At 37.3% G+C, this 22,925-nt stretch overlaps 1 protein-coding gene and 1 long non-coding RNA gene across 4 annotated transcripts in view; one reads left to right on the plus strand and one right to left on the minus strand.

Moving 5' to 3' along the window:
• The window catches only part of MINDY4 (MINDY lysine 48 deubiquitinase 4), an 81,748-nt gene that overhangs the window by 15,764 nt on the left and 43,059 nt on the right, over positions 1-22,925 (plus strand). For 2 of the 3 annotated variants that reach the window (XM_069778302.1, XM_069778303.1), the window contains exons 6-13: positions 8,651-8,709; positions 9,061-9,170; positions 10,308-10,424; positions 13,947-14,035; positions 18,658-18,759; positions 19,749-19,812; positions 21,185-21,250; positions 21,506-21,573. In XM_069778302.1, the coding sequence (XP_069634403.1) occupies positions 8,651-8,709; positions 9,061-9,170; positions 10,308-10,424; positions 13,947-14,035; positions 18,658-18,759; positions 19,749-19,812; positions 21,185-21,250; positions 21,506-21,573 (675 nt within the window). The remainder of the gene's footprint in view (positions 1-8,650; positions 8,710-9,060; positions 9,171-10,307; positions 10,425-13,946; positions 14,036-18,657; positions 18,760-19,748; positions 19,813-21,184; positions 21,251-21,505; positions 21,574-22,925) is intronic. The other variant, XM_069778304.1, reaches the window with a different exon arrangement.
• Positions 16,352-22,925, minus strand: part of LOC138684479 (uncharacterized) — a 28,907-nt gene continuing 22,333 nt past the window's right edge. Inside the window, exons 2-3 of the long non-coding RNA XR_011323771.1 lie at positions 17,625-19,310; positions 16,352-16,980 (exon numbers count right to left, since the gene is read on the minus strand). This is a non-coding gene — a long non-coding RNA (uncharacterized lncRNA). The remainder of the gene's footprint in view (positions 16,981-17,624; positions 19,311-22,925) is intronic.

The following is a 22,925-nucleotide window of genomic DNA, read 5'->3' on the forward strand; positions in this document are numbered from 1 at the left end:
AGTGAATGATTGAAGATTCCAACTAAAAAGTTGCCCTATCTGTAGTTATGATTTTGTTAAAATGCTGCAAGTTCCACAGGAACTTGGGAGAGACGATGTTGAAGGAACATATTCAGATCAAAGGTAGCAAACTATTAAAGACTTTCCCAAGTCTTTTAACCTGGGCAGAGCCTTAAATGGCAGTGAGGAAAGGTTCTCTGCCACTTTTAATATCTTGAGGTAGGGTCAGTCCTCCCTTGAGCAAGGGGGTTGGACCAGTTGACCTCCAGAGGTCCCTTCCAAACTCAACCATTCTGTGATTCTGTGATTCTCCATAATGCTGAATCCCCTACAAAAAGCAAGTATTTATCACTAAACTGAGCACACAGAATAAAGAATGGGGCTTTATAGTGGAATGGAATTCACGACCTTTAGGAACTGTAAAAAAATAAATAGCTGTTGAAGTTGATGCCTGACCTTGGATTAAAATTTTTCTATTGCTTTTCCAGAAAGACCATGGTGAATAATAAGTTATTTGGGGAAGCTAAATGGTGTTAGAAGGTCAAGATGTCCCCATGTTTCACAGCTTGAGCAAACAAAATTGGGGAAAGGCGAGCAGAAGCACTTCTCACAGCAGTTGAGAAAGTTCTTTTGTCTCAGCTACAGAGACATACTACAATTGCTGCTTATGTAGCCACTGAAGTTGAAGTGCTCTCCTAATTTTCCATGTCCTTTAATTCTGTCAATGTAAGGTGTGATAGGGATGTGGAAACCCTTTACTTCTCAGCTGAATAGTTTCTAAATGAGTAATTCTGAGCTGGCCAGCTGCGCTCTGACTGGGCAGTTCTGCAGTGTAGTGGAACCACCTTGTGCTGAGTTAGATGGGCAGATACTATCTGTAGACCTCAGTTTCACCTCTGGTAGTTAAGAAGAAGAACATATTACGATGTTTGAACTTCTAGTTTTCATGTGTAAAGCCAACCACCCTCCCTCACCCAATTAAAAGAAAAATAGCATAGAAACTAGAATCAGAGCAATGAAAGAAGAAAAAAGTGTAAAACTGGAATCAAAGACCCAGGGCAACTAAAGGACTTAGCAATCAGGACCTGAAGTTAAGGATATCTTGCCAATTCCATAGAACCTAAAAGGGAATGGCTATCAGACAGGCAAAAAGAAATAGGAATATCATTACATCAGAACAAAAATTTCCTCCTGCCATTAGTGAACAAAAGGATACAGCAGTGGATCCCATTGTCCAAAGGCAGAGATCTATAATACAATTTCAGGAGCAAGGAAGATAATTGATTCTCCACTCATCCTTTCATTGTGAACAATCACCCTACTTATCCGGTTCTTCTAATTGTGTCTGCCATACCCTCCTTTGCTTTGCCATCAGTCTTGGCTACAAACTGAATGTGAGCTAGTGGTTTCCTTTCAGAAGTCTGCCAGTACAGATGGATATTTCAGACAGTAAGGGCTATTTTATGACTGTGTAGCTTGGCTTCAGATGCCTTTTCCAACCAAAACCTAAATATCTCTGATGCACTTCATCTCCACCACCAGGAAAGCAAGCGCCAGTGAGTTCAGAGCCAGAATTTCTCTTCCTGCAATAGTCTCTCAGCTAAGTTTGCCTTAGCTGGGCACTCTTTAGTGGTTCCCAAAATATCACTTATTATTTGATAATAAGCCTTTTTCTAGCAGTGCTTTGCATTCTAACACAAATAGGGTAGGGTTAGTGAATTGCCATAGATACCAAGTTCCTTAGTGGAACATTACTCATATTTCATAGAATCTTAGAAATTACAGATGGAAAAGACCTTTTAAGGTCATTTGTTTCTATGGCAGATTATTCATTTCTATATATATATATATATATATTTGCTGTAATACTTTTTCCAGGGTTTTGTCTAATCCAGTCTTAAATTACTCAGGTAACACCTCTCCCCTGAGAATATATTCCAGTGTCTAGCGTCCTTAGTCTTAGGAATTTTTCCCTTATATTCACCTTGCATTTGCTTTTTACTGCCCTGTTATCCGTAGCTAAAGTTGGTTTTTGACTGATCTTTCTGTTCCTTGCTACATATTTGCCACTGTTAAAATACTTTTATATAATTTTCATGTTCATTTAGACATTTTTCGTCTAAAGCTTATATCTCCTGCTTGTATTTTTATCTTTCCTGCTCTGAAATTTTGCTGTTGTTTTTCTGTTAGGTTTTACTGATTTGTTTTATATTTCTTCCATGTAGTTAAGGGCTGCTCTAACTCTATTGCACTGTGAGTCTCACTAATACGGCATAAGAACAGTCACCGGCTGCTCAGGGCATGATTCTCAGCACTATAAAATCACATTAGCCCATATTTCACTGCAGTTTATCACAGGCATATGCCTTCTTACTTTCAGTTTCAAGCACATTGAATGCAAAATGTCTCCTCAGTGTTTTAGTGTGTTTTTCTCCAAATTGGCCTTTATAGTAGAATTATGAAGTCAGTCTAATCTGTGGTAAGGCAATATGTGTTCCGATAGCAAAGGTACTTCCCTTCAACTCCCTGCATTTCTATGTAAGACTGACAAGGAGTGAATGGCTTTACTTTGCCATCTGAACCACCTCTGGCTTTCTTCATCCTGAATGGAGATGAATACAGGTGAACCCATTGTGTTACTGAAAATTCCTGCCTTTTCCCTTTCATATGTTCCAACAAAAAGTCCCTGAAAATTCACTTTTATGGAGCTAAGAGATCCTTAGAGGAAAACAAAGTACTAATCTTCCTCAAAGAAATCCTTTAAGTCCTTTAAAAATATGTGCAGGGTTTTTTGTATTCTTTTAGATATCTGGGACTTTCAAAATAATATTTTTAAAGTGTTATGGTGCTTAAAGGATTAATACTCATGCTTTCTGTTATTAACAGGAATAAACGAGCTTATTTTCTGTGTGAGGACCAAGCCTATACCTGTCAGTTATACATGATTGAAACCTAAAACTGCCAAGATCCTCTCACACATTTTTATCCTGCATCATTCCTGGCCACACGCTGTGCTGATTTACATTAGAACATTGGCAGAGAATGTTGGCCATGAGTTTCTGAACAAGTCCAGAGCAGGATTTGACATTCCCTCCATCAGCATAAGCAACAAAGCAGAGCACAAGCAATCCAGGAGGTTTCTGACTGCACTGATGATAACTTCCTGACACAGGTGATTGAGGAATTTTTTCCTGTGAGGGTAGAAAGTAAGTACCTCGATAGCCTATTCTGTGAAATGAGGTCTGAGCTCAGATGGCCATATTGTTATAAACTAGAGCCTGTTTAAAATCAGTCAGAAAACCCCAACTGATTTCAGTGTATGCCAGCATACTCAGTGACATGCAGAGTGTATGAGCAATGTCTGAGAAATTCGTTAAATTTTTCCCACTATAAGAGGAAGAGGATGTATTGGGCAATGGTGGCATTTCTGGGAAACAGGAGTTTAGTCAGAGTGCAACACTTCAGGCAAAAGAACGGAAAAGAATGCAGAGTTGGAGCAGCCTAGTAGTAAATTACCTTTGCATGTTTCCTTCCATCTTTGTCAGTTTGTGATCTGTGCATAGCACCAGGCATTGTCCTTAAGCTGCATGAAGAAGCACATGGCGTCATCTCAAGCTTTCGTCAATGCTTCGGTGTGGCTTTGTATCCAGGAAGCACAGTAAGAATAGTGCAGTCGGCACCTTCCCTGAGAGACTAACCAAACCCTCCTGCAGTGTGTGCAGCTGCCAGTCGGGGAATAAGTCTTTATTTGTCTCTTGCAATTGGCAATCAGAAGAATGGCTGTCAAACAAAACGGGGTCATCTTTGGGGAATATGGATTTAACTAGCCTATATACAAAAACAGAGAGAGAGAGATACTGTAGTTGCCAAATCACTCAGCAGTGAAAACCTTCAAGTATCTTGAGTTGCGTAACACCTTTTATAACATAATGCTTGGACCGGAAAAAAGAACCTAAAATAAAAGTAACTTTTGTGACTTTTGTTTTGTGCCAATGGATTTATGGCATCAGAGCCTTCGACATAACATCTGTGTGTGCTGCCATTTGCCCTTTTAGTATTTTTCCAGCACTCCATAGGAAGAAGCACTTTGCAATTACTGGAAATGGCAAATGGCTTCTGTATCATTTCTTTATTTTTGGAAAGGATGTAAAACTGGAAAGGTCCAACCCATTGCCTAAAATGCATTCAGTCATTTGAGAATTCGCCTTGTTCATGCAAATACAGAGGGAGTCTAGATCTTCTCAAATGTAAAGCAAGAACAGACAGTATACATCCTATTTTGCTCATAGAGCTTCACACCATTTCCTTTCACTGTGTCTATATACGAGCCTTGGGGGGAGCACAGTAGGAAGCAGCATGAGAAATTACCCACTCCTTAAAAACAATCAGCTGTTTGCAGGTAGCACAAGGAATTTTTGTCCCCCTATGTGTTAATCTCCCTAAGACTACTTTACCAGGAGGTAAAATCTCTCTCTGCAGTATATGTGCTTACCAATAGGCTGTTATCTGTATTCACCTTTTTTTATAAGAAAATGAGATAAGAAAACTGCCCCACTCTTCAGTGTAAGCTTTTGTCGTCTTCCAATTTAACATTTGATATTAGCTTTCAGGAAGATAATTTATTTTGCTAAAATTCATCAGGTTACAGTGGTTTGGACTGTTAAAAATCTGAGGTTTCTGACAGGAATGTAAGGCCACAAAAATTCTACATCCTTAAAAATAAATGTCCTAACAGTTGAAGGCCCAAACCAGTCAGAGTGGGTACTTTATGTACGACAAACAGAATGGAGGATTCTATTCACCTCCACTGATATGAACTGATTGAGCATTGAAGTCTGGGAACCCTTCTCAATGCTTTACGTAGAGTCTCTTAGCTGGTGTCTTGTAAGCACCTTTATATAATGGAATCAATGGAATGGAGTTTTATTTTACTGATACCTGTTTATTTTGCTGGCAACTGTTTTGAGTTGCTGAATGTAATGGTCAGTTCTCACGAGTGGTACTGTGCTCCTTGAAAATTCCAATGTGGGAGTGTTGCACTGAAAAATCTTTGATAGAGTACAGTATGAATAAAGGAGCCACACTTACATTATAGTCAGTCTGGTTTTATAGCTGGAGATAAATATTCATTCATTGCCCATGAGAGCATTCTGTTCAGGTCAGCCCAACTCATCATGTAGTTCAAACCATCTTGTAGCTCAAGCCGTGATTATAATCATACTTTTTTTCATATGCAAACCTTCTCAGCAAAGATGTAGCTTTCTCCTGAATTGTCACTACAGTTAATAAAATTCAGCAGGACAAACACAGATTCGTGTGTGAGCTTATTAGAAATGACCCTTTCAATGGCAATTTTTTCATTTAGCTTTTTTGTATCTGTCAATGAGCCATCTGTTCATGAATTAATTTTTCATACTGCTCATGTGCCAATCAAATCAGATGCAGGTTTTAACTAAAAAGGAAATTTGGAGAAATTAAGTGTATGAGATCAGTTACCTTTGTCAACCAGACTTGCAAGCATGGCAGAATTTGTATTAAATCTTCTTGACAAGGTCTTTTTCCCATAGAAATATATTGCCTAGTATTGATTATGATCCGTTTTCTTTGCATTTTTACAAATGCTTTTAATAATTCTGGTTTTATATTTTTGCCCCAAAGCAGTGGCAAGCTGCATCGCATATAATGGCCTTGTTTACCTTTTTGCAAATAGCAACAGAGCCTAATTTTTTTCTTACCTACTCTCCAGATCTTACTCCCTATACTAAGAATGTCACATATGTCTGTATATGGCATAACAGCAAAAGACCAGAGGATTGACTTCTTGGCATCCTGCTGACACTAAATTATTATGCAGAAAAGGTATATGTCCAGTGGAAAAGCTGGTGTAATCAGGCAGTGAAATAAGTTTTACCAACACAGTCATCTTAAAGCCACCGATCATCAGTGTTTATTTTTTAAGCCCCTTTGTTTATTTTGACCTCTTGTGTATGGTAGTATAAATAGGAAATAGTGGAATGTACATGCATTGTTGTGCCAAGAAGTGCTTTCTCTGCGAGTTCAGCTATTCTGAGTAAATTCAGTTTTCTGAAATGCATGAAGATCAGATAGGAATGTTCAAATATTTAGAGAAAGTACTGTATAGTATGTTTATAATGAAACTTATTTTCTTCCTGTCCCATTTTTCTGCCATGACGGATGACTTCCCCCTTCCTCAGTATTCTAACTGTATGGTTTTACATGTACAATAAATTTTCCTGGAACAGTAACCATCTGCTGAAATGGAAATTGCAATAAATGTTCTGAGAGTGTTTTGAGAAACACAAGCTCCCCTTAAGGAGGGAACCTACACCTGCAAAAATACCCTCTTAACCAGAAAACACCCTCCATCAATCTTTCATGTCAGCATTTTCCTCAGCTTGATGGGAATTCTCAGCTTTGACAATTCAAAGCACTTTGCATCCCAGCATTGGTTCTTCCTGGAATGGGTGTAGAACCAAAATTTTTTAGACTTTCCAGAAGCAATAATGTTACAAAAACTGGTACCCGGTGAGCTATATATGAATTGTACCATAGTCGACTTTATTTTCATTTATAGATCTTTTGAGATGAAACACTACTGAGAAGTGTTTGGGTTGCTAATTTGATGTAGGCAGTGTTCTACGTGCCTGAACATAGGCATATAGTGCTATTTGAGACTCTAAGGTATCCAGGACATCTAATGAAGCTACGAGATATGATACAGTACCTATAAGAGACCCAAGCCCTTCTGAAGCAGCAAATGAGGCCGAATAGGATGCTGTAACCCGTAGTGCTGCATTCTTAAAGTGTTAAGAGCTCTGTTTTTGCAATACTAAATCAAAATGGGTTGACCTAGGAAGAAACACATTATTCTCTAGGAAATAAGAGACAATAGTGTGCAGTCTCAGACAAAACAAAAATGTGGCTTGTGGTTATGTCAAAGTACAGTTAAGTGACATGAGTGCTTGGCAGAAAAACATTTTATTGGCAAATTTAGTGTCATTGAGACCCTTTCCCTCACCGGGAGGGATGAAATACTAGCAAGTAGCTAGCAGAAAGGAATATCAGCTGAAATTCAGTATTAGCAAAAAGCAAGGTGAGATCTGATTGTATTTTAAAATATACCACAGTCAACTATATTAAGCTCTATATCACATTAAAAGTACTGTTATGTTCAGTGAGAGCTCAGTACTACTTATGCCACTATACAAATTTGCTCTCAGTCCTCTTATTTATATTGACCCGCATCCTATTTATTTTTACCTCAAGTCCCTAATAACATGGGTGATTCATTTCCATTCTATCTTTTCGGAATTGTAGCCATCCACATGTCATTGCATAAACCCTTTAACTTGTTCATAGAGAAATAGAGGTGTTTCTTTTCTTATAGTATCAAAGATTATCGGTGTGAAAGGTGCCAAAATGCTTTTGAACTGGAAAAGCCCTGAATATGATATGTCTGTGTTCTGTTTTTATTCATCTTTCACACACTGAAAAAGGAAATTAAGTTAATGGAAAGTATGTGATATGACAGCAGTTGTTGCTATAATAATATCGTGCATACAAAGAATGTTGCTGAGGAAATTATTCCATACTATTTTTGAAAGGACTGTCAGTGCAATACCTTTTTTCCAAAGCAAAGGCCAATGATGCAGTATTGCTCTTTTGGAAAAAAAACCAAACCCCATCATCTTTTTACAGTAGTTATTTGAAACTTTTCCTTGGTTCTAAATTCATTTTGGTATGAATTCAACAGAAAGAATAAACCCATCTCATGTCTGAAGATCTGACATTCTATTTAAGTTCTGACTTCATAGCCAAGTTTAAATGCTTAGTCCTTTTAGTAGTTGTTTATATGAATTTTTAACCTGTTATTTATGTAATATACAATTAAATCACAAGCGCAGTTGAACAACTGCTACCTCTTAGTGGATTACAAAATTACCCTGGTAAAGGAAGCCAGTCTACCACCTATTCCCACTTATATTATTTGGATATTTCATGTAGTTTAATGACTAATTTGAATCTCATCCTGGTCCCCATCAGGGATGTAAATTTTATGTTATATCCTGATCCTTTGAACTCAGAGGCAGTCACATATACTTAAATATCCTCACTTGAAATTCAGGACAGTATAAAATTTGCCCCTATATATGATCTTGCAGGACCTGAGACATACCGAATTCACACAAATGAAATGAAACTGATGTTGAAAGAGAACTGAAATCCTGAATCAATTGCAGTATATTGCTCTGTGCTGTTGGCTTTTCCTGATGAACTCCTGAAGTTTTGCTTTCTTCCACTGAAAAAGTTTTTGCTCTAACACCATTTATTTCTTCATACAAAAATATGAGACTGAGCTCCTTTGTATAGAACGTTTTAAAAACTAAAGGTGAAAGCCATTGAATATGTTTTTATCTATCATCTTCTGCATCTTTTATTATCTCTCTCTCTCCACATGCACACACATGCCCCCCCCCATATATAGATATATATACACATATATTTACACACACATAAAAAAATATATCTTTGTGTGGGCATATTCCATATTTCTTCTTGTTTATTCAAACAACTTTTCTCATTGTAAGTGAACATTTGGTCATTTGCTTTTTGCTTAATTTTAATGTAGGAAGTCTCCAACATCCACTTACTGTAAAGAAGATCAGATGAAAGATGTCCTAGAATTAGGTAAGTGACATCAAGCTTCAGTTTGGCTTTTGCCATCGTATCTTCAGAGCAGCTGTAACCAAATATATATGAGTTGCTTCTTTTGTAACCCTTAGTTGAGTCAGAGTAATTGCATGTGCTATTATTTCTTGGGTAAGACTGTGTGAAGAAGTCATTAAGAAGTAATCAAACAAAGGCTGGTTCATGTATTTTTTATCTGTCCTTTCTGACTAAAACTATATTTTCTTTTCTTATAAAGATGGATGACAAGAAAGTGTTAATTGTCATATTGGTGGCCCCCTGGCACTGAGCCTGCTGGGGAAAGCAATTTTTTCATGCAACACATTATATGATTATTTTTTTTTCTTTTAGTTGATGTTGAGGATGAAGAAACAACTGGAGAAGTTAGTAAGAACCCAGATCTTTCAACACTGTATATGCTTCACGTAGTATCAAAGGCAATTGATGTTTCTCTTGCAAAAGTAAGACTAACTATGATGGTAAATATAAATAGATGTGTGAGAATGTTTTTTTCGGTTAAGTTAGCCAAAGCTGCAGTAGGTTGCTATGTGTTGCATGTTTCTGTGTGACTTAACGTGCTGTTTCATTCCTGAGTATATTCCTTACTTGGTATTCAGGTGAAAAAGCAATGTAGGGATGCCTGGCCAAAATTCAGAAAAATATCAGAAGAGCATGCCAGAATGCATCAGCCCACTTGAAGCACAGATAATAGTTTTAATTAATGAAGCTTGTATTATTTTATTAATGCCTCCAGTCAGTTATTCACGTGCTTATTCTCCAGTCCTTTAAATTGACAGTGGTTTAAAACAAGTTTATTATTCCCCTATCACTGTTTATCCTGTGCTTACCTTCCTCATTCTGACCAGAAATGGAAGCATTAAATACTTTTAATATTTTCTTTTCCATTCAGAGAGAGGGAAAGAAAAAACAGAGAAGAGATAATGAGGGTGTCTTCCAATTTCATTTCTAGATCAAAGAGGTCCAAGTAACTATACAAACACTGAGTAGTCTGTTCTTATTTACTCAGCTTTACTTTAGCATGAATGCAATTTCTTCAGTGTAGCTATTCCTGAATAGCAGTGGTCTGCAGTTGTTCAGGGCCAAGATCTGAATTTGGCACATGCTGATATGCCATCCGACATACAGCAGTTAAACATTTGAGTAACATTTATCTCATACCAGCAATTCTGACAGGCAAAACCGGCTGCCTTTTCTCCATACTGTGTTCAGCAGGGTCCTTTTCTCCCTAATGTAACCATTAGTAGATGTTGCTTTTCCAGTTGTTAAATTTAAGTCAATATTCTGTAACGGTTTCATGGGAAACTGTGCCCCAGACAATCTGCATAAACAGTTTCCTATGCTGAGCAGCACACAGCATTGTGAGTTGAAGGAATATTGCAGGAAAAGGAAAAAATTGCTCCTTTTCATTTGAGTGTTGCTATTTACGGTATGTATAAAACAGAAAAGGGTGGTTGTAGTGAGTTAGTCATTACCCTTCCACACTCCTCCTTTCTTTTCTACAAATTACTGCAAGAAAATGTATCTATGTTTTGATTTGTTTTTAAAATGAGAACTTTTTTCTTTCCTTTTTTTTATAGGAATTAAAAAATCTTTTGTTTGGCTCTAGTCTTTGTTGCTTCAGTGAAGAATGGAAAATACAGAGTTTTACTTTTAATAACATACCACAGTTAAAATACGGCATTGTGCAAAAAAAGGTACTGTAAGTGACTTCTTTAAAGTGATCTTTGCTTTTTACACTCAGTTTACAAAGGCTGTGTGTTTCAGCAGTAAAAAAAAAAAAAGTCTTCTAAAGACTTTTCTCTTTCTTTAACTTCTCTAGTTACCAGTGGATGATGTGACCTTGTCAGGTCTTCTTAGGAGACTTGAGGTGGATAGAATATTTCTGAGGGAAACTTAAAGTAGCTACAGAAAGTGTGCACATATGTATGTGTGATGGGGAGTTTTTCGTAGGGAGGAAGACAAGCCACTTCAGCTGAAAGCTAGTGGTGGTAAAAGAATAAAAGAGCATAAATTAAGGGTGGACTTTAAGAGATAAAGGAATTGGGGGGGCAGAGTTTAACAAGTTTAAGATAGAGCTTTATCTGTCTCAAAATGGGATGACATAGCAAAAATTGCCTGCAGTGCCTGGGAAATCACAAGGAGATTTTTGCCTCTTAAAGATATGGGGGTCACATGATGAGGCTCATTCCTAAAACAAAAGGGAACAAATGCCCCTGCAGTGTCACTGAGGCTGGGACTCTGGGATGGCTGGTGGGACCACCTCTTTTGCAGCCATGTTTCTGTAATTCTGGACTGCAGCCACAAGATGCCAGCTCCTCCCTAAAACAAGGTTTTTATCAATTCCTCGGCATCATCTACCAAGTGGCCCTTTCTAAAATCCCCAGGAGGTCCCTGTGGTGACCCGAGTTGGTAAAACCACCGTGCTATGACTAGGGTCAGCCTGGAAAGCACATACCCAATCCATAGAAATTTTTGGTGCTAACAAAGATCTCTCTGGTCTAGGGCATTCAGTGGGAAACTCACTCATCTGGTGTCTATCTTCTCAACCTTGCCTGGGCACCTGACTCTTACAGACTCAGACTGCAGTGCTTCAGACTGTCCTTCTGCTCCATATGCCAGATGCAGTTGGTCAGCCTGGTTTCTCATCTGGCCAATGTGTAGACTCAGACCAGGGACCACACGCAGGGTGAGGATGCGTAGCTGCCTCCAGAATCAAACAGATCCATTGTAAAAATGCATCCTCCTCCCCTACAGCTTAATGCTTTTGTCTCTGCCCTGTGATATATGCTTCTGGGACATCCATGCACCAGGTCTCTTCTCTTAAACAGCAAGGATCTGAGGACTTCAGTAAAGACTAGGGAAGGAGTAGACTCCTCTTTACAAAACACTCATCAAGCTTCTGCACTGATGCAGAAAATCTTTATCTGGCCTGAGAGAAGTAGACCATTATGTACTATACAGAAATGAGAGGAAGAGAGGCTTTGGGGCAAGGACGATGGCTAATAAACGTGTCATTAAGATGTTTAATTAACTTACCTTGTCTAGTTAAATATTTCATTAGGCTGATGATCTCAGAGAAAAGCTGCTTATGTTTGAAGAAAACCTAGCAGAAAAAAGATATTAAATGTTAATTTAAACTCCAAAAGGAACCATGGTAGTAATGTTCACTGGTCCACAGTAAATGTTACTTTGGTGTTTCCAGACCCTGCTGCTAGAGAAAGGATATCTCATCACTTCTAGTGACTCACTGGCCATTAAATTCCTACTGTAAATTCCACAACAGGAATGGTAAACCAGAGTGTTTTGCTTAGATGTGTTTATTTCAGATAGGTAATATATACCTCCTCACTTCCAAAATTCATTTCAGCTGAACAAATGTTTGATTCTCTCTTACGTTAAGTTTCTGTGGTGCAATAAGAAGATATTTAGAATGGTTCCCGTAATTTTTTTGACTGGGAGGCTTTCCCTGGTGGACTGAAATAAACCTTGCTTTTTTCCTTTATATATTTCAGATGATTCACTCATTAGTTATGTAAGTCACTATAGAGAGGTAGTGTGTGTGTAATGTAAATGAGGAAATGGAAGGTATCAATATCTAAGCTATTTTCTGATTACAGGACCTTTATTTTCTAGGTTGCATACTGTGCATACTGCATGTACCTGGAAGTCCCATTCCCTTAGGCTTGATGCCATACTTAGGACAACCTGAGAATTAGACTGATCACTTTGGTCACATTGCTATTTGAAAATAGCAGTGCTGGCTGCACTTCTCATTCTGCTCCATGGTTTTGAGAGGAGTTTGACAGATCCTAAACTGATTCGTCACAACCTGGTTGTGATCTACTGTGGAAATCAGGAGCGCAACTGTAGCATATGACAGCAGTGTGATCCTGGGTTAATCTCATGCTTTGGAGAGTAACAACAGCATAGACTTTGGCATGGGTTAAAATCAGAACACAGACTCTCCAGAAAACCTGCTGGGTGGTCCATACTTTCTTACTCTCATAGTTTTTCTTACGTGACCTTGGTAGACAAAGCTGGCACTGATATGTCAGCCTATATGGGATGCTGGTTTAGGGAGGACCTGTGTTAAAGTAATGGACTTCCTAATGTTAAGAGTGAACCCATTTCTGAGAATGGCAGCATGTGCTGACAGACACGTGGGACAGCATCTGTGGGATTTAATATGCTGAATCTTCTGTTAAGTTGCAGTAATTTGCAGTACTACCAATTTGATGTGTGGTATTGTGGTATCTGTGATGTTAGTCTTGTGTCCTGCATAGCCTGCTCCGTTCATGCTTAGATGTTCCAGACAAACGATGGCTTTTCTCTGTCTCCTCAGCAAATTACTTGAGTAAATAATATGATATGAGGCACCTGGGAGAGAATTGAGTGACAAGGGGAGTTATGCTGGATGAAGTTTTCTAGACAAGAAGAGGGCATACCATTTGCTTCTCAGGACAGCTTGTACAGCTGTCTCTGCCATATAGTTAACCCATAGGAAAAGGTCTTGGTTGTGCAATAGAGTCAGGTGGGCTAGATGGCAGGGAATAAGCAAGGAATAAGCTGTGGAATTGCTACTCCATCCCACAGTCTTTCAGAACAGCTATTTATCTATTTTCCATAAAGTTTAAAGTTAATATGATATTTATTGGTATTGTGATTTTTTTTCAAAATGAATAATTTGAAAGGTTCAAACTTCATTCATTTTCTTTCTTCCCCAGTTAGATAGCTGCCTGGTGCAGAGGACTATACATAAAACTGAAATTTTTGTTTAGTGATGTAAGTGGGAACTTGAGGGGGGGCATAGTGCTCAGAGGAGGTAAAAGACCAAGGCTTATTTTCACCATTTGGAAAACAGTCAGATTTGATTTCTCTCTGGAAGTCAAGGTACACTGTGGCTCAATAGGGATCAGGAGATCTTTCATTTGTTTGCATAATCACAGAACAGATTTTAAAAAACCTTTCCTTTGACATTATAGATGTCTAGGAATTTTCAGGAAAAAGAGGTGGGAAACAATACCAGTTAGTAACACTGATTTTCACTGGCTTGCAAAAAAATGGAGTGACAGAGAGTACTACAAAGTCATGGATGGAAAGAGAGAGATGAAAGAACGGCTTAAGCCTGAATGGAAGCGCATGGCTTGCAAAAGTTTTCACCAGCATCAAACAATGCAAATTGTTTTGCTCATGGAGTGTCCCGTTATTCCCCTTAGGGTGGCCCATGTGGAGTACTGGCTGCAGTTCAAGCCTGTGTCCTACAACAGCTTATCTTTGCAGACAGTAACAGGAATAAAGACACTCGGTAAGTCAGCAGTTGACATCAGAAATATTTTCCATACAGAATTAATTTTTTTTTCTCTGCTGCAGCCACTGAGGAGCCTTTTGAGTTTGAACTTATTGAACTTCTCTTTGTCTCTGAGAAAGAAACAAAGTAGCGTATGATTTACTTGTATTTACTTCCCTTTCAACTGTAGGAATTTAGAGGTTGGTGTTTTATTTGTAAATTACTTGCTTGTCATTAACCCAAGAACCTCTAAAAAAAATCCAACAGCTTGAATTGAGGCCAATGAAAATTATTTAACCTTGAGATCCCATGGAGATATGATTTCAAAGAAAATGTAATCAAGGCTTGAAAGACCATGAAATTCATGCAGCTTTTGACACTATGAATCTCAGGGAGGGTGAAAAATTAAAGTTACAGCTATAATTTTTTTTTCTTGCTACTGTGTTTGATCTTTCACAGTTAAACTCCTTAATAGAATTTGAATTTAAATTCTCTGTGTGTATTTTCTACTTACTTTAAAGGAATATTGTTAAGTATTGCTAGTGTCAAGGAAAATTGCTTGCACGTCTATAATATTAACATACTTGTCACTTTGCTGAAGGAACAGAGCTTATTCAATGAAATGCTGGAAAATAATGTCTAAAAAAATTACTGTATTACCAGACTTCTTGTATTCACCTTTTGTTTTCAATAACAAATTAAGTCCATTACAAAAGAAAAATTTCACAAAGCTTTCCTGTGCTTTATAGATGCAGTTTGTTGAATAGGTGCAACAGTATTTTACTGGTTTACGCTGCCACCACCTTGTGTTATTTGTGGGTGATACACTGACCCCAATTTAGTCAGAAGAAAATCTTTCATGCTGAGAATTTTCTTGAACTTCATTACCTTACAATGTAAAAATGTTCATCCTGTATAAAAATTTGGCCATAAATATACACTTTTCTGCTTGGAGCTCTTTAGGAAAGTGACAGGGTCTCTGTTGATTTTTATTAGTTTTGTCTGAGTGGCACTTAATGTAAATTCATTGTTTGGGCTGTTTTCATCAATAATGGAATGAAACAGGCACCTGTAGAACATCATTATTTGCCTTCAGCACCCAGGGTGGGAGATGAGAATCAAAGGATTACCAGGCCCTAGGGGGTCCACACTGGTGCCCAGGTCCAGTACTAGTGTGTAGGCAGTCCTGATACAAGACACCTAGTAAGCCAGTAGAAATGTTGAAAAACAGGCTTAGAGTCTAAATACAATACTGAAAGTTTTACAGGTACTACTACTATTGCTGTTGCTAGTCGTTATTGGCACTGATTGCCAGCAGACCCCAAGACAAGGGCCAAATAAACAAGATGCTATGAATTCATCACTTGAAAATTGCCTGTTCCTTGAAGTCACTTAAAGGCAGTTAGGATGGACTGATAAAGAGATAGGGTCAGTGGTATAATACATGTGCAGAGTGTAATGTCAAGTTAATTCTGCAATGTTATGCGGTTTAGTTTTTTTCTTCTTCTGTTCAGTTCTTTCAGTACATCACATCGGTCTGTAATTCCTATCAAGAACCTGCTGTTCAGAGCACACTTTTTAAAAGTGCAAAAATTAGCTAGCAAAACTTTATTATTCTAATTTAGCTTATAATGGAAGTAGACTTTTCAAGGCACAATGAAGCTCTTGTCCACATAAAAGAGAAAACTCAGAAACTTGCATGCAAGAAAATCAGTACATATTTAGGTTTTATGACCAGGAACCTCCACAGAATTCACCAAAGAATTATTTCTGGTTGTGAAAGCCAAGAATTTGTTTCAGCTTGGAGGACAGCCTTTGATCATCTGCTCATTGGTCCCTTTGAGTCTCAGGTCATCCTTAGTAAAAATAGAGATGTTAACCTTTTCCTCTTTCAATGTGGTTCAGTGATAGTAAATATCATAAAATTATGTGGCACCCAAATAAGTGGATTAAGGCCAGATTGTTTAAACTATAAGTGTCCCCACTCATGCCAGCTACAAACTATCCTGTTTACTTGGCAACATTTGCCTCTCCTATTTTTCCCCTCCTATTATCCGCATGGTTTTAAAATTGTTTTTACATATTTTGTATATGAAAAATGATGCTGAAATATGCAGAAATTCTCTGTAGGATTTCAGGTTAGCAGGTGAGCTCTTTGTCTTTATGCACAGAAATGCTAAAAGCCTCCAGGCTCCTTAAAATGAATAGCAAGATGGACTGTTTTATTCATGAGATAAACATATTTTTCTTATGATGTGTTTGCCACAGGCAGAAACTCTTAGGCAGAAAGAGAGGGAAGTCTTAGAGCTTGAAATGAGAGGATTAATATTCCTTTCTAATTCTAACCTGAATTTTCAAATTACTAACCACTTCACAGTAAGTGTTTAACTTCAGGCTTCTTCGACATTCAAGAAATAATTATCATGTCTCCTTCTTACTCTGCTACCTCTTTCAGACATGTAAATTAGTTGCTATGCTTCCCATAAATTTCTGAGTGTCTGTATTAGAACACAGGCAGAGATAAGAGAAAGTTGTGATTATATTTTTTTTACTTGAAAACTCTCACCAATTATTTCCCATATCTCACATCCTTCAGAGGGAGAAACATTCTCTAAATGAACATTATATTCAAGGCAGACATTGAACTTGAAAGTCTGTTTAATTTTTTGATGTTTGGTGTTTCTTGTTTAGTCTTTTGAATTATTAGATTTTTTACTGAAATGCTGGGAACAGGTTTTGACATCATCTCCCATGCTGGTAACACTCTTAAGACTGATAATATCTGAATTTCAAAGACTGCCATTCTTGAAGCCACTAGAGAAAATTCCAGTTCTGTGCTTCCCAGGGGCATGGATCTGTTGTCCTCTTCTTCAGGCTCATGGATGTTGGGTTTTATTTTTAAATCTGCCAGTTTTCCATTGTGTGACTTTTGGCCTCCTGGTCCTTTATTTCTCCATTCACATCTTGGAAATTAGAATAACAGGAGGTATTAGAAGACTTCACAAAACACAGCTTGTAGGAAATGTGTTGACAGCGTTGCTTACATATAGATCAATAAACTACTGTAAGCATCTTGTAGATCTGCATATCATTGTGTAACTTCCAAGCCAAGCATCTAAGTGAAGATATTTCAGAAACAGTGGGGCTTCACAGACCAATACTAGGTCAGTCACCATAATGTTTTAGGTCACCACTTTGGGCATACCTTATTAAAAAAATGCAAGCATACTGTTTATTGCAGATAGTACTTTAGATGAAGTTTAGTACTAAGTAAGAACATTATGTTGTTGACAAGAGTTAAGAAATAAGAACTTAAGAAAGAAATTAAGTATGAAGGCCTTTATAAACTAAAATCCATATTTAATATATAAAACAATCCTGTTACAGAATATTAAAACAATTTTATTACAGATTTAAAGATGAATTAGCTTCTCTTGTCCATTATTTGGCGATACAGTATTGTTCCCTAAAGTACATTTACCTGTTTTTTTGTCAAACCAATTACAAATATATAATCTGAAAGAGCATCCACTATTTTTTTTAGAAGATTAGTTTCCAGGGTATGACTATAGATCTGTGCATAATCAGTTCCTGTTGTTGATCATACCTTAGTCTTCTCTTGATTTTGGTCCATTGGTCTTAATAACAGTTTTGTTTTAACCATTCCTTATAAATCAGACACAATTTTTAGTATTGATCTCCTAGAAATAGAGATTGTGCATTTTATCTCTTAGGTTCACCTGTATTACAAGGGTATCGTTGTAGAATATATAGACATAGGCTAGCAAGCTTACAATTGCTTAGCTTAAGTACCCATAACAGCAGTCTAACCATCATTATGAGCAACATAAGCTCATCCAGATCACCCAAATGCAACACACTGCTGTTAACACTTGACCTAGGTGAATTAACTTCCCTCAAATTTCTGTTTTGCTTGTGACTTCAGAGAAGACCTACCCACTGTGCCCAGTTTGTTTTACTAGCAATCTAAAGAGGAAGTTGTTCTAGATACAGCTCTATTCACTGGATCTGATTACCTTCAGTAAGATCCAAGGTACCTTCTTGAGTGCCTAAAATGAGATTTAAGGTGGTTCACTTCAAAGAATGGTTCCAGAAAGTCCATATTCCAGTGGTAACTTCAGTTGCATCTCCCTCCTTAGAGCTCTTTAGGTGCTAAACAACAGCATCACATCCTCCTATCACCTGTTCAGTCTAGTGCTGAGAAGGCTTCATACTGCATGCACAGTGAGTGGTCTCATGGCATTTCATTCAGATGCTTAATCCTCAGAGAAAAGTCAGATTCAACTGTACCTTTACACCCGGTACGTCTTCTCAGTAACAATACTAGCTTCCTGTTCAGCTCACAGGATTTTTTTGAGTTGGCCATCCAATTTGTCTCTTTTCTTGACTACAGAAGGAACTGAGATACCTAAATGATTATTTTCTAAGGCAGCTTGCTGGAGCCTCATTATTAGGCATTGCAACACCTAAATAGTCTCAGAAAATTGCTTTTGTTCTTTTAGCTGCAAACCTGCTATGAATCTATGTATACTGTAATTGGGGCAGTTTGCCCTCTAATGAGTAAGCTTCCCAGTATACATTTTGTTACTTGTCTATTTCTTCCATTTCCTGGACTGCAGTTGTCTTCAGCCCTCAGAAGTACACAGGACCAAATGCCTCACCATGGCTATTGCAGACATATTGTGGCGTGCAGGAGGCAATGAAAAAGCAATTGTGGCACTGTAAGTAGGAGAAGCGGTTTTAGTTACTGTACAATGCTCTTATACTTGTGTCTGTTATATATGTACATAGTTTACAAAATGAAAGTTTTATAACATGTATGTATGCAGTCTAAAATGGCTTAGGGAGAAATGCAAAATGTCATTTCTGCTGTCTCAGTAGCTTGGACAAAATAGTCAAATTCTTTGAAATTGCTGTGAAAGATCCTGTGGATTTCATTGAGGCTAGGATTCCTCCAAAACCATTATCAAGAGTTATTTTTCCAGAGACAGCATTTTACTCCAACAATTTTGTATTGCAGGATATTCTATTATGGCTGGGATTAATTTCCTTTTGCTGTAGCTTCCTACTAGTTACTTAGTTTATGCTATGCAATTAAGCTGCTTGTAGACAAGACATCTAACTTTTAGATTTGCTTTGGCTGTACTGGATGTGACATGATATTTTCAAGTGAGCCAGGTTTTGTGAGAATAGGTCATTTCTTTTATTAGATCAACTAAGATAGCTGAAAAATAACAGAGAAGCTTTTGGGCACAGAAGTCCTTCTTCAAACCTGAAATAGAAGCAGAAAATTCAAAGACATTTCAAATGATATTTTGCATATTTTACATCTATAAATCCTTCCTATGTGATGATATTGTACATATGTTCTTCTTGTTTTAATGTCATTGCTTTAATATTCTTTTCCAATAAAAACTGTCATTAACATCTTAAACCTATATTTATCCTCTTTCTGTATAGAGAAACTTGTAATTGATATTAAGTATACTGAGAGCACAGCATAGCTAAAGTATATGTTTCATTGATAAAAATTTGTTTAATATGTAATATGAACTTATTATGCAAGAGGTCCCTTTTTTAAAAAGTGGTTAAAAATAATAATACAAAATCTTTGGCTCATCATTCAGTTAATATAACATCTTGATTTCTCTTTAATGCCATTTTGTTCCTTCTAACATGAGCTTTGGTTTTGTCTGAATATTCTCTTCAGGCCATCAGGAAGACAGCAGTTCACTCCCATAGGAAAATACAAGGCAGATGGAATCTTAGAAACTGTAAGGCTCTGCGTAACTCACAGTAACACTCTCCATATATCCTCTTTCTAGCTTTTCTTATTTTAGTACAATGAATCTGATTTCCATTGCTCTCTTAGTGTTTTAAAATCTTTTATGTCAAATTAGTTAGTTGTGATCCAAAAACCAATAGGAAGTAACAAAATCCTGTAGTCTGGCTGGCTGGCTCTGAGTCCTCCCAGTGTCTGTGGGCAATTGGGCTCTCTGAAGTCCTTTTTTTTCCGTCTACTTTTCAAGCTTATAAACTGTGCCTACTTTTATTGATATGTAGTAAAAGTGAACATGGATCCTTTCAAGTTGACCAGCATGGCCGTGAGCATCAAAAGGCAGTATTTTCTTCTTGTCTTACACAGAATTCTTTGCCTTTTTTTTCCCTCCAGAAGATCTAAATGGCAAAATACTTTCCAGTTATGCCTTTATTTCCATCTGAAGCTCTCAGATGGCTTTGCAAACAGTGATGCCATAAGCCAGGCTTTAGTGGTTTAAGGAAATATTACTGGCCTCCTAAATGGAGGAATGGATGTGCCAACAACTTTTCAGAACCAGACAGTTTTGGAACAACTGAAGGTGAAAACCTGTATAATAGGGTGAATGCAGCAGAAAACCTTGCCTATAATATGCTTTTCCAAGAGACAAGATAATTAATACGTTAACAGAATTCTCAGCTGCTGGCTATTTTGGAGTGCAACTAGCACCATTATGCTGCCTCTAAGTACTGCTTATCAAAGGTCATGTGGATATAGCCACAGTGAAAATGTGATGGAAAGGAATATAATCCAGACTGCTTCATCTTTCCTCACACAGTATCCGCAAGACCATCATTTCTGTCAAAATCTGAAGATGGAAAAATAGACAAAGAATGTTGAAATAAGGGCCTGGGTCTGTGAACTCTCCTGAACTTCATGTTAAATAGGAGTATTCATGGGCGTATTCTCTGATTATGATAAGAAGTGCTCTGATATATGCCTGCTATAGATGGGTCACCTCATAGGTATAAACTCCTAAGCTACTTGCCCATTCTATGTCTTCTAAAGCTGCAGTATTCCTATGTTTCTTCTAGGAATTGTTTTTCATTGAAAAAACAATGCTTAAAGTTTAATCAAACTGTTCAATGAATTTAAAAACAACAGGAAGCAGTATTTAAAAATTCAGAATATACGAAGTGTGGAGATACAGTATTATACCATTTAGCAACAGTAAGTGGTAGATTTCTTTAGATCTTTATTCCATTTTGTTTATTCAAATTTTTCCAGTTAGATTTAAAGTTTCGGCTACTTTACTCCAGCTTTCGGATTATAAAAATGAATTGTTATTGATTCAGTTACTTTTTTTTTCTTCTTACATTTCTTCCCAGCTAATACTACATAGTGCCACAAGATATGAAGATCTGATTGTATTTCTTCAGCAAAATATTCATCAGGTACTGTGTATAGAGAAGATACAAAACCTGTTATAGTTCAGGTTTCAGTGTTTATCAGTCCCCTATGATGTCTTCCGAACATTGTTTCAAACACTATATGGACATGTCTTGCATTTTAACAAACAGAGCAACAAATTCAGTTTTAGTATAAATGAGAACAATTCTTTCAGCTTTTCAGTTCAATTTGTGTGTCTTTAGGATTGGACAAAAAATGTACACAACAAACAAAATAAAAATAGTCCTTTTCTTTTTCAGTTTGAAATTGGTCCCTGTGGGTGCATCCTTCTGACTGTGTCTGTCATCTTATCAAGATCTATCAATCTGTGAGTGTCTTTGTATCCCTGTTTCATAAACTGCAAAGCAAACAAGCTGTGCAAAGTGAGGAAACAACCATGATGTACTTAACTCTCTGGCCTTTTTAATCTGTCTTGATGTTTACTCTGATAAATATAGGGAAGTTATGCAGATTTACTCACCTAATCTTGTCTTTTTTTGTTGTATACACATACACTTGTGTGTGTGTGTATATATATATATAGGCGCTGTTAAAGTGGCAGTGATCAGTCCACTTTATCTGATATAAATGACTCCATCTAAACATTAGGCATCATGTCAAAGGTAGTTGCCTATGCTCCCTCTCTTGACAGCTGAAAGCAAGACTCATTTAGAGGGTTATTTATTTCACATACTTTAGGTATCTGTCTTAGGTAGGAATGAATAACTTGCTTGTGATGCCCCAGTCTCTCTCGTCAATGATAATGATAAAGAAAGGCTAGTATAAAATGGATTAGGCAGCTAATTTTTAGATGGTGTAAGTACGGTATGACAAATCTAGTCTCAGTTTATTGGTGTAATAAATACGCTGAGCTCTAACTAAGCAGTAGTCATTATAACCGCTTTTAAAAACTCATTGAGGCTTGCCCAAGCACAGTTGCAGGTTTTTGTGCTTTTATACAGATTAAATGTATTTCTGTGGTACTGTGAATATCAGAGTGGGTCAGAATATAAACATTTTCTTCATTTTGTCAAATTCCACTTTTTAAAAAATGTCTTAGAGTTATCTGCAAGTGAAAAAACTGTTCCCTGACAACTTGGAATAACAACTGACACTAAGAGAGCAGCTTGTGCTTGAAAGCAGCATGGGTTTGATTTATGTAAGCTTTTATTTCTAACATCTCTGTATTGTCTTGAAAATAAATAGCAACTTAGTCCAAATTTGTGATACGCATTCAGTTGCTCACCTACTGAGATTCCTACAAGTGTTTACAGATTGTTTTTTTGGTTTTGTTGTCATTTCTTCATTTCTTTTGCTTATGGTAACACTACAGGCTATTGGCTTAACTCCACTTCTGCACTCTAACACAAGTAATGTGATAATTTTATAGCATATGTCATTTATTCTTATTTTTCTGAGCTAGTTACAGCAGAGAGGTCCAGATTAATAAAGGTATTTCACAGAATCATAGAATGGTTTGGTTTGGAAGAGACCTTGAAGATCATCTAGTTCCAACCCCCCTGCCATGGGCAGGGACACCTTCCACTAGACCAGGTTGCTCAAAGCCCCATCCAACCTGGCCTTGAACACTGCCGGGGATGGGGCAACCACAACCGCTCTGGGCAACCTGTTGCAGTGCCTCACCACCCTCACAGGGAAGAACTTCTTCCTTACATCTGA

The sequence above is a fragment of the Haliaeetus albicilla genome, chromosome 2 (genome assembly GCF_947461875.1).
Source record: "Haliaeetus albicilla chromosome 2, bHalAlb1.1, whole genome shotgun sequence".
Lineage (NCBI taxonomy): Eukaryota > Metazoa > Chordata > Aves > Accipitriformes > Accipitridae > Haliaeetus > Haliaeetus albicilla.